Source organism: Oenanthe melanoleuca, chromosome 1A (genome assembly GCF_029582105.1).
Source record: "Oenanthe melanoleuca isolate GR-GAL-2019-014 chromosome 1A, OMel1.0, whole genome shotgun sequence".
Taxonomy (NCBI): Eukaryota; Metazoa; Chordata; class Aves; order Passeriformes; family Muscicapidae; genus Oenanthe; species Oenanthe melanoleuca.
The window spans coordinates 68,910,236-68,928,977 of record NC_079334.1 but is presented as its reverse complement, the minus strand read 5'-3'; the positions used below and the strand labels follow the sequence as shown (position 1 = coordinate 68,928,977).

The window sequence follows — 18,742 nt, the reverse complement described above, 5'->3', positions numbered from 1 at the left end:
GTGGCCTTTGTCACCAGCCAGGGGTGGCCTTTGTCACCGGGAGACCTCTTCGCATCCAGCCTTTCATCTCCGCAGGGATCCGCTTCCCCTCCCTTGCTCTTTCTTTTTCTTTCTTTCTTTATCTCTCTCTCTTTTTTTTTTTTTTTTTCTCCTGGATTTTTTTTTCCTGGCTTTTTTTTTTTTTTTTTTTTCTCCCCGTGGATTTTTTTTTTTTTTTGTGCCCAAAGTCACACCAAAAAGACGGAAGCGACTTTGCCTCGGCGCGTGGAGGAGGAGGAGGAAAAGGAGGAAAAAAAGGAGGAGGAGGAGGGAATAAAAAAGAAGAAGAAAATCGTGGATGTCCCTGCTGCCCACCGGGCCCCCTCGCAGTCACCTGCAGAGGAATGCAGGGATACGGAGCCCTCCTCGCAGGAATGCAGGGATACGGAGCCCACGCAGGAATTTCGGGAATTTCGGAGCTTTGCCCGTTAAACGCGGGGCTCGGCCATCGGGAATCGTCTCTTCCCACACTTCCCAAGCGCGTCTCCCTCTTGGGGGGTGGAAAAAAAAAATCCCCAAACCACCAAAAACCGGGATTCTTGGATGCAAGCGGCGGTGCCTCCTCGGGCAGGAGCGGGGCAGAGTTTAAATCCTCATCCCGGCGGATTTGATCCCAAAATTCCCCCCCTCGGGCGTTGCTAAGTGACGGATTGCCGGCAGCGGGGGGGACGCATCCTTGGGAAAAGCCGGGATTGATCCAGCGGCGGACGGACGGACGGACGGACGGAGGGAGGGATGGACGGGAGCCCCCTCCCCAAATTGTCCCTAGGGGCGGCGGGAGGGGGAGGGGGCCGCAGGTCCCTCCCAGCGGAGCCGCAGGGGTGACATCAGAGCCGGGATAATCCGGGAAGGAGGTTGGGAAGGAGCCGGGAAGTGGGAGCCAAAGCGGGAGTGGAGAGGAGGGAGCGAGGGCAGCGAGGGGAGGGATGGGAACAAAGAGAGGGATGGGAGGGATGGGGAATGATTTGGAATATTGGAGAGGGATGGGAACAATGGGAGGGATGCGGAGGGATGGGGAGGGATGGAAAAGTGGGGAGGGATGGGCAGGGATGGGGAGGGATGGGGAGGGATGGAAAGGTGGGGAGGGATGGAAAGTCGGGGAGGGATGGGCAGGGATGTAGAGGGATGGGGAGGGATGGAAAAGTGGGGAGGGATGGAAAGGTGGGGAGAGATGGGCAGGGATACAGAGAGATGGAGGGATGTGGAATGATTTGGAATGTTGGAGAGGCATGGGGAGGATGGGGAATGATTTGGAATATTGGAGAGGGATGGGAACAATGGGAGGGATGCAGAGGGATGGGGAGGGATGGAGGGACGTGGAATGATTTGGAATGTTGGAGAGGGATGGGGAGGGATGGGAGAGATGCAAGTGACAGGACAATGGGAGGGATGTAAAGGAATGAGGAGGGATGGAGAGATGGGGAGGGATGGGAACAATGGGGAATGATTTGGAATATTGGAAAGGGATGGGGAGGGATGGGAACAATGATGAGGGAACAATGAGGGATGAGGAGGGACAGGGAGGGATGGGGAAGGATGGGAACAATGGGAGGGTTGAGAAGGGACAGGGAGGGATGGGAAGGGATGGAGAGATGGGGAATGACTTGGAATACTGGAGAGGGATGGGGAGGGATGGGAACAATGGGAGGGATGGGGAGGGACAGGGAGGGATGGAGAGATGGGGAATGATTTGGAATATTGGAAGATGGGGAGGGATGGGAACAATGGGAGGGATGCAAAGGAATGAGGAGGGATGGAGAGATGGGGAATGACTTGGAATACTGGAGAGGGATGGGGAGGGATGGAAAGGTGGGGAGGGATGGGCAGGGATAAAGAGAGATGGAAGGATGAGGAATGATTTGGAATGTTGGAGAGGGATGGGGAGGATGGGAGGGATGCAAGTGACGGGACAATGGGAGGGATGTAGAGGAATGAGGAGGGATGGAGAGATGGGGAGGGATGGGGAATGGTTGGGAATATTGGAGAGGGATGGGGAGGGATGGGAGCGATGGGAGGGATGAGGAGGGACAGGGAGGGATAGGAAGGGATGGAGAGATGGGGAATGATTTGGAATATTGGAGAGGGATGGGGAGGGATGGAGAGAGATGGGGACAATGTGAGGGATTGGGAAGGATGGAGAGATGGGAACATTGGAGAGGGATGGGGAATTATGAGCAGGGATGGGGAATGATTGGGAATATTGGAGAGGGATGGGAAATGTTGAGGAGAGATGGGGAGAGCTGGGAAGGGGTGGGGAACGATGGAAATTATGGGGAGAGATGCAAGAGGGGTGGGGAATGATTGGGAATGTTGGGGAGGGATGGAAGTGACAGAAAAGAAGGGGAATGTTGGGGAGGGATGGGGAACAGTGGGAATGTTGGGGAGGGATGGGGAATGTCGGGGAGTGATGGAAACAATGGGAATAATGGGGAATGATTGGAATGATGGGAATGATGTGGAGTGATGGGGAGTGATGGGGACAGTGGGAAAAGATGGGAAACAATGGGACAGATGGGACTGAGGGGAAAAACAGGAACAATGGGAATGATGGGAATGATGTGGAGCAATGGGAATGATGGGAATGATGTGGAGCAATGGGAATGATGGGAATGATGTGGAGCAATGGGAATGATGTGGAGCAATGGGAATGATGGGGAGCGATGGGAAGAGCTGGAAAACAATGGGAATGTTGGGAAGGGATTGATGGAGGGGGGAGCACTGGCAGCACTGGAACACCTGGAACTGGCAGCGGGAATTGCCCGTGGATCCATTCCCAAGGCACATGAAGGGACTGGAATTCCAGCTGGGCCTCGCCCGCTCCTCTGGAGGGAAAACCTCGGATCACCGGGAACACCGGGAGGGAATGGATCCTGCCAGGAACAGCAGGAATACTGGGAGAGAACGGATCCCTGCTGGAAACATCTGGATCATAGGGAACACTGCCAGGGAATGGATCCCTGCTGGGATCACTGGGAACACCAGGTGGGAATGGATCCATGCTGGAAACACTTTGGATCACTTGGAATGCTGGGAGGGAATGGATTCATGCTGGAAATACTGGGAACACAGAGGGAATGGATCCCTGCCAGGAAAACCTTGGATTTCCTGGATCACCAGGAGGGAATGGATCCATGCTGGGATCACTGGGAACACTGGGAGGGAACAGATCCATGCTGGAAACACTGGGATCCTCAGGAGGGAATGGATCCATGCTGGAAACACTGGGATCACCAGGAGGGAATGGATCCATGCTGGAAACACTGGGAACACCAGGAGGGAATGGATCCATGCTGGAAACACTGGGATCCTCAGGAGGGAATGGATCCATGCTGGAAACACTGGGAGGGAATGGATCCATGCTGGAAACACTGGGAGGGAATGGATCCATGCTGGAAACACTGGGATCCTCAGGAGGGAATGGATCCATGCTGGAAACACTGGGAACACCAGGAGGGAATGGATCCATGCTGGGAACACTGGGAACACTGGGAGGGAATGGATCCATGCTGGAAACACTGGGAACACTGGGAGGGAATGGATCCATGCCAGGAACACTTTGGGAATCCATTCCATAGGGAGGCAATCCCTAATTCCCGAGCGTTTTCCCATGTGCCGAATCCTTCAGGCTCCGGCAGCGCTTCCCAAATCCCGGATCACGACGTGAACCCACCGTGGGATGGTGGCTCCCTGCTCTTGGAATTCTGGGATGGGATTCACGGAATCCTGGAAAAAGCTGGAAAAACCCTGGGCTGGAGCAGCATCATTCCATGGAAATGGGAATGCAGCGGGAGGGAAGGAAAACTCTCTGGAATCTCACCGGGGGCATTCCTGAGCCTCTGGAATTGTCTGGGAGCAGCTTTTGGGATCAGATCCCCTTTTCAGAGAGTGTCGGGAATATCATGGATTCATGGAATGGTTTGGGTGGGAGGGGACTTCAAGCTCCTGAAATTCCATCCCATTCCATGATCCTGGGATGCTCCAACCTCGCCTTGGAACCTTGAGGGGATCCAGGGGAATTCCATGATCCCATTCCTTGAACAAAGCAGGTTGGGAAAGCCTCCATCCCATGGAAAATTGGGAATTCTCTGTGGAGCTGCTTGGGAATGTTGGGATAGGGATAGATGGGATTTGGGAATCAATTCCTGGCTGGGCTGGAATTCCAAGGGTTGGGATTTCGGCTCCATTCCCACCCAGCCCATGCCAAGATTCTCCCATGGAATTTCCATCCCGGCAGTGCATTCCCGGCCCTGGAGGTGCCCAAGGAATTCCTGGAATTCCACTCAGAGCTCTGGAAAGCTTTTCCCACCTCAGGAATTCTTTGGACTTTAGGGCTCCAGTTTTCCTCGGGGAATCCAAACATTCCCAGGGAATGGAATCCCTCTGCAGCCATTCCAACATTCCAGCATTTTCCTGGGAAGTTGGGGACACCTCCCAGTGCTTTCCCCATGGGAACAACCACGCCGATCCATGAAAATTGATTTCACTTCCCGATTTTCCCCTTTTCTTCCAGAATCCCAGGATTTGTCTTTGGATCATTCCATGGGCAGAACCAATTCCTGCTATCCCAGGTTGCTCCAGCGTTTTTTTCCAACTTGGAATCCCTCCAGGTGTCTCCTGGGTGGCTTTTCCTGCTTTCCCCCAAACTTTGGGAATGTGGGCGGAGCGGGATCGGCGTCACCGGGAATGTGGGCAGGATCCAGGTGTGGGATCCGAGCCCGGAGCCGTCACCGGAGCCTCGGAAGCGTGGGAGCCGGGATGAATCACGGCTCCATTGATTCCTGCGCATTCCATGGATTCTAAAAGGAGCTGGAATTGCCGGGGGTGGTGCGGAGACCGACGCCCACCTTTAACTCCCGGTGTTCCGTAGGGATGGAGAATTCCAGCTCCTATTCCAGGTTTTCTGCTCAGCCTTGGGCACCAAAGGGTGGGATGGTGCTGGACTCTCCAGGAATTCCTTTTCCATGAGTTTTCCATGAGCTTTCCACAGTTTTGCCTGATCCAAACCTGACCTTTAACTCCCGGCATTCCGCAGGGACAGGGAAAATTCCTGGTTCATTCCCAATCCCATTCCCGATTCCATTCCAGGCCCATTCCAGATCCTATTCCAGATTTTCTCCTTGGTCTCGGGAACTAAAGGATGGGATAGTGCTGGCCTCTCCAGGAATTTATTTTCCAAACTTTTTCCATGAGTTTTCATAGTTTTGCCTGATCCAAACCTGACCTTTAACTCCCGGCATTCCACAGGGACAGGGAAATTTCCCGGCCCATTCCCAATCCCATTCCAGCTCCCATTCCTGATCCTATTCCAGGCCCAGTCCAGCTCCTATTCCAGGTCTCAATCCCATTCCAGATCCAATCTCAATCATATTCCAGGCCCATTCCAGCTCCCATTCCAGGAACATTCCAAGTTTTTACTCTGCCTCGGGCACTAAAGGGTGGGATTGTGCTGGCCTCTCCAGGAATTCCTTTTCCAAGTATTTTCCATGGGTTTTCCAAAGTTTTCCTTGATCCAATGCCCACCTTTAACTCCCAGCATTCCACAGGAACAGGGAGAATTCCCAGTCCCGTTCCAAATCCCATTCCAGGCCTATTCCAGGTGGAATTCCAATGGTAACTCACCCCCTTTGGATGGAGGAATTCCAGCTTTGGAAACACTGGAAGGAATTCCCAGTTTTCCTGAGGGATAGGAGAAGAGGCAACAACACCAAGGAAATCTCAGGAATTACAGGAAAATCCAAGGAAAACTTTTCCCAGTGGAAAATCAGCTCCCTTTGGCTGTGGAATTTCCTGCCTTGGAAATCTGGAAATTCCCGGATTTCCCAGCTCGGAGAAAATGATTCCATAATTCCCTTATTCCAACCTCCATTATTCCATAATTCCCTAATTCCAGCCTCCATAATTCCACAATTTTCTGTCTCCACACATTTTTCCATCCCAGTGTTCCAGGACAGAAAAATCCCCTTTTCCCACTCCGTGTTCTCCACATTTTCCACGTTTTCCATGTTTTCCGGTGAAATCCCTCACCCTAATCCCTGACACAAATCTGGGATTGGCTCCTTCTCCTGATTTTTCCCCTTCCCAGCTGCCCCTGGCTTTAATTCCCAAATTAATTTGGAGCCTCTTTAATCCCTCCCTTTAATCCCAAATGCAATTCCCGCCGGGATTTCTTTTCCGGATAAAGCCGAGCTCAGATTCGCCCCCTCCAGGTGAATTTTTCTGAGCTCTGTTCCGTTTTTCCCATTCCTGGATTTTGGGAATGACCAGAATTTTGGGACCCTCCAGCACAACCTGACTCTGGAGCTGCCCCTGCTCCTCCTTGTGGATTCCTGATTCCAAAGGAAATCTGGGAATTGTGGGAATCCCATCCTGGGGAAGGTTTTCCATCTCCAATCCAGATTTATCCAGAAATTCCTGGAGATGTCCCATCATTCCAAACCATTCCGTGATCCCACAGAATCCATCATCCAGAATTTTGGGATTTTCCCTTTCTCAACGATTCCCCAAACTCCCCAAATTTTCTCTGGAAGCTTCCGCCTGGAATCCGAACAATTCCCAAAGGATTTCCTGGAGTGGGATCAATCCAAGCCCTCTCTGTGGGGCTCTTCCCAAGGATTTTTCCAAATCCAGCTCCTTAAATTCCCCTTTAACTTGCCTTGGGCCAAGGAATTTTGCGGATCCATGGAATTCTGGGAATCTTGGAGCTCAGCCCCAACATTTTCCTGCTTTTTTTGAGCTCCTCATCCCAAATTTTGCTCCCACTGAGCATTCTTGACTCCAAGGAATTCGTGGAATTTTGGAGCCTTCCCAAGTTTTTTTACCACACTGGATCTGGCTCCTTAAATCCCCCTTTCCTGCCCCACTCCTCTATTGGAATCCCAGGAATGTTTTCCCCAGTGAAAATTCCCAGGAATTTCAACTCATGGCCAAGAGCTCCTCCTGCTGTTTTCCCAGGATGTGATTCCCAAAGAAAATCCCTTTTCCCGGGATTCCCATGGATTCAATCCCATCTCTTCTCCCACTGAACCAATGGAATTTTTCCTCATCTGTGAATTCCTGCTTTTTTCCCCACTTTTCCCGTGGTGCCAGCAGGAATTTTCCAGAGCTTCCCTTAATTTTTCCCTCAGGTTTTCCTCTTTCCTGATTTTTCCAACAGGAACGGCCCTGAAGCAGCAAATCCTGGGAATTTTGAGGATCAACCCAAATTCCACAAATTCCTTGGAGTCAGGAATGCTCTGGGAAGCAAAATTTGGGATAAGGAGCTAAAAAAAAGCAGGAAAATGTTGTGGATGAGCTGCAAGATTCCCAGAATTCCATGGATCTACACAATTCCTTGGCTTTCAAGGAATTTAAGGAAATTTCAAGGAAAAACCCCTCCTCTGGCGTTCACATTCCCAAACTTTTCCAGAACCTTGGGTGCTCCACTGGGACACAAACCAGGAATGAGAAACATTCCCAGATTTTCCAGAGTGTTGGATTTTCCATTGGGATGTGAAAAATTTCCAAACTTCTCCAGAACCTTTGGATCCTCCACTGGGACATGAACCAGGAATGTGGAACATTCCCAGAATTCTCCAGAACTTTGGATTCTCCATTGGAACATGAGCCAGGAATGGTGCCAGATTCCCAGAATTTTCCAGAACCTTGGATCCTCCACTGAGACTCAAACCAGGAATGAGAAACATTCCCAAACTTCTCCAGATGTTTGGATCATCCACCGGGATGAGCCAGGAATGGGAAACATTCCCAGAATTCTCCAGAACCTTGGATTCTCCATTGGAACACAAATAGGAATGGGACCACATTCCTGAACTTTTCCAGAACCTTGGATCCTCCCCTGGGACATGAACAATGTGAAACATTCCCAAACTTTGGATTCTCTGATGGTACAGGAGTCTGGAATGGCGTCACATTCCCAGAATTTTCCAGGATGTTGGATTCTCCTCTGGGACATGAGCTGGGAATGGGAAACATTCCCAGAATTCTCTGGAATCTTGGATCCATCACTGGGAAATGAACTGGGAATGGGAAACATTCCCAAACTTCTCCAAAACTTCGGATTCTCCTTTGGAACAGAGCCTGGAATGGGAGCACATTCCCAAACTTCTCCAGACCCTTGGATCCTCCACTGAGACACAAACCAGGAATGTGAAACATTCCCAAACTTCTCCAGAATGCTGCATCATCCACTGGAATACTGAAATCCATGAGCCAGGAACGTGGCCGCATTCCCAAAATTCCCCAAAACCTTGGATCTTGCCCCCAGCTCTCCTCCTCCAGACCCTGGAATTCCTCCCACCGCCCAGAACTCCTGGAAAAATCCCTTTCCCATGGAATTCCACATCTCTGTGAGGAAAGGAGTGGGTTTTTCCATGGAGATGAGAATTCCCAGAATTCCCGGGATTCCCAGGGCTCCTTACCTGTGGGAGGTGAAGTTGTCGTAGGATCCGACGGTGTAGTGCCGGAAAAGCCGCTTGGTCCGGTCTTCCCTGGTTTCTGTGGGAAAAATCCACATCCCGAATTATTCCCGGCTTTTCCCGCCTTCCCAAAGCATCCACAAACCCCAGGAATTCCATTCCAGGCGGGAATGAGGAGAATCCATGGGGATAAGAGTCCCACGTGTGGCCAAGGAATTCCTGGGAATGTTGGGGGAAATTCCAGAAAAATTCCTGGCTGGAATGCCAGAGGAGACTCAATCCTATGGAAAACCCAAATCCCACATTCCTGCCCTGCTTCCTTCCTTTTCCGACATCGGAACGGGTGGGAAGAGCTGGGAATGCTCCTGGGAATTCCTGGAGCTCGCCAGATCTCCAGGAGTGCCGGAATTTTCAGGAAATCCGGGAATGAGGGATTCCATTCCTGAGGCAGCAGCTCCCACGGAAAGCTGGGAATATTTCTGGGATCCTCCTGCCCTCCTACAGGTCTTGGAATTTCTGGGAATGCCAGAATTAGGAGGAAAACTGGGAATTCCAATCCCAAGGGAGCAGTCACATCCCCACCCTGCTTCCGTGCTTTTCCCACCTCAGAATGGATGGAAAGAGCTGGGAATGATCCCTCCGGAGTTTTCTGGCTTTCCAATTTTCCATCTGGAAAATCCTCACTGCTCCGAGGGGTTCCCGGCTCTGATTCCAGGGGGAAATTCCAAGGAAAAGGAAAAGCTCGGGAAGCTCCCACAGAGCAGCACACGGAATAAAATCAGGGAATTCTCCACCTGGGAAAACTCTCGTTGATCCGAGGAGTTTCTGGCTCTGATTCCAGGGGGAAATTGCAAAGAAAAGGAAAAACTTGGGGAGTTCCCGCTTGGCGCCAGAAGACGGCAGCAGGGAGCAGCTGATCCAGGAACAATTCCCGGCGGGAATGAGGAGGGAGAGAGGCTGAAAAATCGGGATCAGAGGGGTTGGATGTGCCCGGGAAAAAGTTTGGGACACAGAAATGTGGGAATTGGGAAAGGGAAAGGGAAAGGAAAAGGAAAAGGAAAAGGAAAAGGAAAAGGAAAAGGAAAAGGAAAAGGAAAAGGAAAAGGAAAAGGAAAAGGAAAAGGAAAAGGAAAAGGAAAAGGAAAAGGAAAAGGAAAAGGAAAAGGAAAAGGAAAAGGAAAAGGAAAAGGAAAAGGAAAAGGAAAAGGAAAAGGAAAAGGAAAAGGAAAAGGAAAAGGAAAAGGAAAAGGAATTCCCAGCAGATCCCGATAGCTCCAGGAGCCCACCCAGCCCTGGTATTTCCTGGCACTTCCCATTCCAACAGGAATTCAGGAATTCCCTCCTCCCGCCTCTTTCTCCTGCCATTCCAGCCCTTTGGAATTCCGGATCCCCCTCATCCCTCTGCACATTCTCCCTGATCCACAAGCCCTCCTGGATCCCATTCCCGAGGAAAAAAAACGGGATTTATGGGCTGTCCACGGCCCGGCAGCTCCGTTCCCTCCCTGGTTCCCAAAAATAGCAGCGCTTTTAATGGAGCCGTCATGGAGCCTCCGGAGCTGATGGATGGATCTGGGAGCAGCCGGGATCTGCAGGGACACGGAGCAGCTCAAAATAACGGGAATGAGCCAGAGGAGTCCGGGATGGGATGGGATGATGGGATGGGATGATGGGATGGGATGGAATGATGGGATGGGATGATGGGATGGGATGATGGGATGGGATGATGGGATGGGATGATGGGATGGGATGATGGGATGGGATGATGGGATGGGATGGGATGGGATGATGGGATGGGATGATGGGATGGGATGATGGGATAATGGGATGGGATAATGGGATGGGATGACGGGATGGGATGACGGGATGGGATCCATGAGATGGGATCCACAGGATGGGATCCATGGGATGAGATGGGATCCACAGGATGGGATCCATGGGATGGGATGGGATCCATGGCATTGAAGAAATCTGGGATAGTGGATGTTTCCATAGGGAATGGGATCAGGATGGGCTTTAAAGCCCTTTTCAACCTAAACATTCCATGAATCCATGACAAAAATCCTTGGTGATTCATGTCTGGAATAAATCTGGGATCTGCTTGGACCTGTCTGGCCAAGAGAGGGTGGAGAAATTTATCCTGAAATTCCAGGGAAAGCCCGGGTTTCAGCATCCTGATAAAATCCCTGGAAAAGGATCATCCTGCTTTTTTTTTTCTGGAATATTGGAGAGCTGGAAAATCGTTGGGAAGGACTCAATGATTGGTGAAGAGATGGGATGGGATCTATAGGATGTGAATGGAATGGAATTCCAGGAGCTGGAAAATTCCAATGCTGGAAAAATGCTGGAAAAACAATCAGGAATGACCCATCCTCTTTTTCTTTTTCCTGTGAAATCAACTCCGGGTTGCAAACAAGGAGGAAAAAATTCCCCTTTGGAATGTGGGAAGATCCATTTTTCCTTCTGTCAGGAATTCTGGTTCCAAGGAGAGTTTGGAATTTGATGAATTCCATCAAAAGGGAAAAATTCCCGATCCTTTAATTCTTGGGAATGGGATTTTTCCACCGTTTATTTTGGAGCTGGAGCAGGAAGCGGGACAGGCAGGAATCCTGGAATTCCACAAGTTGGGAAAGAATTCCAAGTTCAAACTGGGCCTGATCCCAACCCTGAGTGGAATTCCAGGAATTCCTTGGATTTCTCCAAGGATGGCAACTTCAAACCTCCCTGGGAAGCTCCTTCCAAGGCCTGACCCCCTTTTCCAGGGAAAAATTCCCAAAATTCCAATCCAATCCTCTCTTGGCTCAGGCTGAGGTAGTTTCCTTTTCCTATCCCTTATTCCCTGGGAGCAGATCCCAATCCCAGAAAGTTGGGAAAAGGGATAAAACCCCCCTGGATCCTCCTTTTTCCAGGCATGGGAAACACCTCCTCAAGGAACAGGAATTCCTTTGGAATTCCAGAATTCCCAGCAGAGCTGGGGCAATTCCAGCCGCTTCAGAGGATCTTCCTGGATTTTTTCTCTCTTCCAGGATGGACAATCTCAATTTTCTCAGTTTTTCCTCTGCTCCCATCCCAACCAATCCCAAATTCTCCATTCCTGCCAAAGATCCTGACGATGAATCCATGACCAAAACTCATCCCTTGGGATACAATTCCCATCTATCCCTGGAGTTTGGAACCATTCCCTGTCTCCTGTCTCTCCATCCCTTGGAAATATTCCTGATATTCCCACTTTTCATCTTTCCCATGGCTTCTTCAGGCCCTGGAAGCCACAACTGGATCATCCTGGATTTTTCCTCTATTCTGGGTTGACAATCCAAATTTTTCCAGTTTTTCCTCTGCTCCCATCCCTCCATCATCCCAAACTCTCCATTCCCTGATGATGAATCCATGATTGGAATTGAGCCCTTGGGATACAATTCCCACTGCCTAAAAGGAGCGCTCTGGTGATTCCATCGGGAATTCCAGCCGGAATTCTGGGATACCGACCTTCTCCAACCGACCAATCCCAATTTTCCCAGTTTTTCCTCAGCTCCTGCCCCTCCATCATCCCAAACTCTCCATTCATGCAGAAAATCCCGAAGATGAATCCATGATTGGAATTGACCCGTTTGGATACAATTCCCATAATTCCCATTGCCCAGAAGGAGCGCTCTGGTGATTCCATCAGGAATTCCAGATGGAATTCCGGGATACCGACCTTCTCCAGCTGACCAATCCCAGTTTTCCCAGTTTTTCTTCTGCTCCCACCCCTCCATCATCCCAAACTCTCCCTTCCCTGATGACGAATCCATGATTGGAATTGAGCCCTTGGGATACAATTCCCACTGCCCAAAAGGAGCACTCTGGTGATTCCATTGGGAATTCCAGCTGGAATTCTGGGATACCGACCTTCTCCAGCTGACCAATCCCAGTTTTCCCAGTTTTTCCTCAGCTCCCGTCCCAACCAATCCCAAACTCTCCATTCCTGCAGAAAATCCCGACGATGAATCCATAATTGGAATTGACCCGTTTGGATACAATTCCCACAATTCCCATTGCCCAGAAGGAGCGTTCCGGTGATTCCATTGGGAATTCCAGATGGAATTCTGGGATACCGACCTTCTCCAGCTGACCAATCCCAGTTTTCCTCGGCTCCCATCCCTCCATCATCCCAAACTCTCCATTCATGCAGAAAATCTCAACAATGAATCCATGATTGGAATTGACCCTTTAGGATACAATTCCCATAATTCCCATTGCCCAGAAGGAGCGCTCCGGTGATTCCATCGGGAATTCTGGCTGGAATTCCGGGAATTCTGGGATACTGACCTTGCCTGGAGTCATACTGGCGCATCTGCACCTCCTCCACGCATTCCGCCGGGAACCAGCCGCTCCTGCCCTTCACGGAGCCTTCCCAAAATCCGCCCTCTCCGATGCTCAGCACTGCAGAAAACAGGGATAGGGAATCAGCCAGGAATCCTGGGAAAAGTGGAGTTGGGATGGAGGAGCCACGGCAGGAATCCGGGAAGCAAAGCTGGAACGTGAAAGAGGAATATGGACTTTTCTGTGGGTTTGGTTCCTTTGGAAAATCTGGAATTCCCAGACTTTCCCAAATTCTGAAATTGTGGCATGACCAAATCCCCAAATTTTCCCACTCTGGATGCATAAATTTCTAAATTTCTGGGGTTTCCCACTCTGGATCCCCAAATTACCAAACTGTCTCACTCATTACCAAATTCCCAATTTTTCCAGCTCTGAATACTAAATTCCTGATTTTTCACACTCTGGATACCCAAATTCCCAGACTGTCCCGCTCTACATACCTGAATTCCAAATTTTCCTATTCTGGGTACCTGATTTCCTGAATTTTCCCACTCTGGGTGTCTGATTTTCTGATTTTTCCACTCTGATTGCCCAAATTCCAGAATTTTCCCACTCTGGAGGTCTAAATCCCAAATTGTGCCACTCTGGATCCCAAAATTCCAATAGCACCTTCGTGGTGCTCACCAGGTGTGAATTCTCTCCGTAGTGCCCAGATCCCTGAATTCCAGAGGTTGGAAAAGCCCTCCTGGATCTCCGAGCCCAAACTGGGCCTGATCCCAGCCCTGAGTGGAATTCCAGGAATTCCTTGGATTCCTCCAGGGATGGTGACTCCAAACCTCCCTGCTAAGGCCGTTTCCATGGAAAAATGATCCCAAAAATCCCAGCAGAGCCTCCCCTGGGCCGGGCTGAGGCGTTCCCTCTTTTCCCAGGGCTCATTCCCAGGAGCAGATCCCGATCCAAAGGCTGAGGTTGGGTGGATCCCAAACTTTCACTGGTTTTATGGAATCTTGGAATGGTTTGGGTGGGAAGGGACCTCAAACCCCATCTCATTCCAAAGGCAGGGAAATCTCCCTTTATCCCAGGATGCTCCAAGCCTTGGGCACTCCTAGGGATCCAGGAGTTGGATCAAGGCTGGAAAACCTGGGAATGTTCTCCTGGAGAAGGGAATGATCCAGGGAGAGCTTCCAGAACATTCCAAGGGCTCCAGGAGAGCTGGAGAGGGACTGGGGACAAGGGATGGAGGGACAGGAGCCAGGGAATGGATTCAGATTGGGAAAAGGGAGATTGGGGTGGGAATTTGGGAAGGAATTCCTGGCTGGGCTGGAATTCCCAGAGAATCCCTGGATCCCTGGCAGTGTCTCAGGAAATCTTGGAGCAGCCTGAGATCATGGGAGCTTTCCCTGCCCTTGGAATGGGAAGGGAAATTGAAGGTCCATGGATCCCACCCCAAACCATTCTGGGATTCTGGGATCAAGGACACTCAGAATCCATCCCGAGGGATTTTTATGGAATTTGGGGATGGAAAAGGGAAGGGAGACCCTTCCTGGAGTCCTGAGATTCCCAGTGAAGCCCCCGGATCCCAAAATTCCTTCCTAGAGAGGAGCTGGGGGTGGGGATGGATCCAATCCAAGGCTGGGAGAGCTGGGAATGGAGGGAATTCCCTGGATGGGGGAGCTTGGAATTTTACGAAGGAATTGCTGCTGGGCTGGAATTGTCAGAGCAGCTGTGGCTGCCCCTGGATCCCTGGAATGTCCAAGGAAAAGCTGAAGCAGCCTGGGATCATGGAATTTTCCCTCCCCTTGGGATGGGGTTTAGGGTCCCTTCCCACCCAAACCATCCCAGGATTCCTGAAAAGAACAAATATTAAAAAAAGAAAAAAAAAAAAAAAAAAGGAATTCCTGTGGGATTTTCTGCCCCATTCCTACATTTCTCCCAATGCTCCCATTCCCACGGATCCGTCAGAGCGAATCCCAAATTTATTCAGGTGTGCGGAAATCCAGCCCTGCACCATCCATCCCAAAGAATTCCCAGAAGGTTCCAGGAATTCAAATCCTGCCTGAAGGCATCCAAGGGAAAACAAATCCAAAGAAAAAACCAAACAGCAAAATCCTTTCAGGCTCCTCCAGGGGTTTTTTTTTTAGGATGCAAATTCTCCGGCTCCACAAAGGTTCTGGTGTTTGTCAGGCCTTGGAATGATTCCAAATCCCAGATTTTGCTCAATTCCCACTGCTCTGCTCCCAACAGCTCCCCCCGGAAAATTCCTGCTTTGGAGCCCTTTGGAATTACAACCTACCAGGAAGGAATTTTGGGATCTGGGGCCTCATCCAAACCTCCCTGGATTCCCCCTTACCATGGAAAAATATTCCCAAAATCCAACCGAGGTCTCCCCTGGCACAGCTCGAGGCCATTCCCTCTTTTCCCATCCTTCATTCCCTGAATTCTCCTTCCCTCCCTCAGTCATTCCCAATTTTTCCTCCTCTCTTCCAACGCTTCCCATCCTCGTTCCACAGGGCTTGGAGCAGCCTGGAATTCCAGCAGGGATCTCTGCAGGGAATCCGTGTTCCGTGTATGGAATGAGGGTAGGGAATGGATCCAGGAATCAGCAACGGGAATGGATCTGGATGGATCCAATGGATCCAGGAATCAGCCCTGGGAATGGCTTCGGGTGGATCCAATGGATCTGGAAATCAGTACCGGGAATGGCTCCAGGTGCAGCTGCTGGATTTGGGAATCGGCCCCAGGAATCAGCACCAGGAGCTGTTCCCACTCCGGATGGATCTGGGAATCAGCAATGGGAATGATGGATCCAATGGATCTGGGAATCTGCACCAGGAATGGCCCTGGATGGATCCAGGAATCAGCACTGAGAATGGCTCCAGATGGATCAGGGAAGCTGCCCTGTGGATGGATCCGGATGGATCTGGGAATCAGCCCCAGATGGATCTGGGAATCAGCTCTGGGAGATGGAATGGGTCTGGGAATCAGCCCCGGGAATGGAACCGGATGGATCCAATTAATTTGGGAATCAGCACTGGGAATCAGCCCCAGATGGATCTGGGAATCAGCACTGGGAGCTGGAATGGCTCTGGGAATCAGCCCTGGGAATGGCTCTGGGAATCAGCCCTGGGAATGGCTCTGGGAATCAGCCCTGGGAATGGATCCAGATGGATCTGGGAATCAGCACCAGGAATCAGCACCAGGAGCTGTTCCCATTCTGGATGGATCTAGGAATCAGCAATGGGAATGGAACCGGATGGATCCGGAGGGCTTCGGATGGATCAGGGAATCAGCACCAGGAGCTGTTCCCACTCCGGATGGATCCGGGAATCATTCCCAGAGCCGTTCCCGCCCTGCAGGCTGCAGCTGCGGAGCTGATTTGGGAAAGGATCCGGCTTTGATTCCCGTCATTATCCCATCATTCCGGCTCTAATCAAGCATTCCTCGGAAAAAATAGCGGCAATCAACGGGAACGGGAAAGGGAGGGAACAAATGGAGCCGGGAAAATGTTCCCGAGGAATTTTTGGCCTCAGCAAAATTTCGGGACTGGGGGCAGGAAGGAACTTGGGAATGGGATTTGCTGATCCAAAGGTTCCGGATCCTTCCCGTGATCCAGGATTTCCTCTCCCCTCTTCATTCCCATTTTCTTTCCCTATTCCCAAGGACTTGGATCCCACCTGGAATGGGATTCCCATAGTGGAAGTGGGTCTTCCATGGGCTGGAATTCCAGGATTTCCCAGCCCTGCCTAGAATTCCCAGTCCAACTTCCCAAAGCCAATCCTGCCTGGAAAACTGGGATGAATCCCAGCACAACCCACCATTCCCAAATTCCCAGTGAGGAATTCCCAGCGCTTTTCCTTTATCCTTTATCCCAAGGAATTCCTGGCAGCTCCAGCAGGGTGTGAGCCACAGGAGCAGAATTCCCAAGGGAATGTGGCCCTGGAAGAACTCTGCTCCACCCAAAATCTGGGATCAATCCCATCCAAATCCACTGGGATCCAGGGAATTCCAGCTCCTGGCACAGCCATGGAATAGGGAAAGCTTTTCCAGAATCCTACAGATCCCAGATTCCTCAGGGAGCAAATTCCAGGATGTTGGGAATACTGAGAGGATCCTGGGCGGATCAGGGAGATCCAAATGCACCTGGATTCAGCAGATTCCAGGGAAATTCCCAAGCGTGGATATTCCTCAAATCCCACCCGGCAAAGGTGAGAGGTCAGAAAATCCTGGAATATCCAGAGCTGGAAAGGATCCAAAGGGATCAAACCCAGGAGGAATTCAGCTGAAATGTTCCTTTCCTGGCTATTCCCTATTTTCCATAGCCCAAGAATGACAATGGAGGCATCCCAGGGAATAAAAGCAGGGAAAAAAAAAAAAAAAAAAAAAAAAAAAAAAAAAAAAAAAAAAAAAAAAAAAGCTGGAATGCTGAGCACAGTCCATGGACAAAAACACAGGATTGGATCAGGCCCCATCCCAACTCCTCTCTAAGAAGGAATTTTGGGATCTGGGGGCTTCACTGGGAATCTCAAGACTCCATGAAGGGTCTCCCTTCCCTTTTCAATCCCTGAATTCCATAAAAATCCCTCGGGATGGATTATGAATGTCCTTGATCCCAGAATCCCAGAATGGTTTGGGATGGGATCCATGGACCTGCAATCCCATTCCAAGGGCAGGGAAAGCTCCCACGATCCCAGGGTGCTCCAAGATTTCCTGAGACACTGCCAGGGATCCAGGGATTCCCTGGGAATTCCAGCCCAGCCAGGAATTCCTTCCCAAATTCCCACCCCAATCTCCCCTTTCCCAGTGGGAAACCATCCCCTGGCTCCTGTCCTTCCATTCCTTTCCCAAATTCCAGCTCTCCTGGAGCCCCTGGAATGTGCTGGAAGCTCTCCCTGGATCCTTCCCTTCTCCAGGAGAACATTCCCAATTTTCCCAGCCTGGGGCAGCTCATTTTCCTGACGTTTATTCCCTCGGATATTTCCCAGGGTTTCTTCAGGAGCGTTCTTGGCTCAGCATTCCCGAGCTCTGGAATAGAGGGAAGAGCAGCCGGAGCCGTCTCACACCCATGCCCACGGAAAACATGGATGGGAAAGGAGTCAGGGATCCAAGGAAACCCAGCCTGGCTGCCAGGCTGCTCCAAGCTTTTCCCAGGAAGAGAAGGAGTTCAGGGAATCCCTCTGGAATCCCTTTGGAATCCGGAAAATCCGGGATGTGTTTGAGGGATTAGCAGAAATTCCTTGGCTAATCCAGCGTGGGAAATGTCTTGGATGCTATTTCAGCCTGAAGGGATTTTCCAAATTCCCTCCCAGCTCCAGGAAAAATTTGGGATCACCCATGTAAGCAGGGATTAAGAAATATTTCAGGATCACTCCCTGTTGGAATTCTCAGCTGGAAAACAGCAGGATTTGGGAATTCCCCATCCTGAAAAATCACAGGGAGAGGGAGTCCTCAGCATCTTTAGGGAAGGAATTCCTGGAATTCCTGTGCTCAGAGCCGCTCCTGGCAGGATGAGAAGCTCCATGGGGAGCCCTGGGAATGCTGGATCCCAGCCAGAATTCCCAGAGAATCCAGCAGTAGAGCATTGGGAATTCAGGCAGGGATTGGGATGGGCCCATCCCGCTTGGAAAGTGGCACAAAGGGCAGAACCATCCCCAAAAAATCATCCAGGAAAACCTGGATCCACATACTCCCAAAAACATGTAAGACCTGGATCTACATCCCTCCAAATTCCATGGAAAACCTGGATCCGCATCCTCCCAAAAACATGGAAAACCTGGATCTATATCCACCCAAAAACATGGTAAACCTGGATCCACATCTTCAAAAACCTGGAAAACCTGGATCCACACCCCTCAAAAAATGTGGAAAACCTGGAAGCTGGAATTTTTTTCCATGGAAATTCCAGGATTTCTGAGCAGCCTCTGCAGTCGGAGCCTCTGGAGCAGCTCCTGCTTTCCAGCATGACACGGCACTTCCCAGCCCTTGGAAAAATC

The 18,742-nt window shown here is 50.7% G+C and overlaps 1 protein-coding gene across 4 annotated transcripts in view; it reads right to left on the bottom strand.

Moving 5' to 3' along the window:
* The window catches only part of SHANK3 (SH3 and multiple ankyrin repeat domains 3), a 171,965-nt gene that overhangs the window by 65,163 nt on the left and 88,060 nt on the right, over positions 1-18,742 (bottom strand). For all 4 annotated transcript variants that reach the window (XM_056509804.1, XM_056509825.1, XM_056509816.1 and 1 more), the window contains 2 exons: positions 12,759-12,872; positions 8,457-8,532 (listed from right to left, as the gene is read on the bottom strand). In XM_056509804.1, the coding sequence (XP_056365779.1) occupies positions 8,457-8,532; positions 12,759-12,872 (190 nt within the window). The remainder of the gene's footprint in view (positions 1-8,456; positions 8,533-12,758; positions 12,873-18,742) is intronic.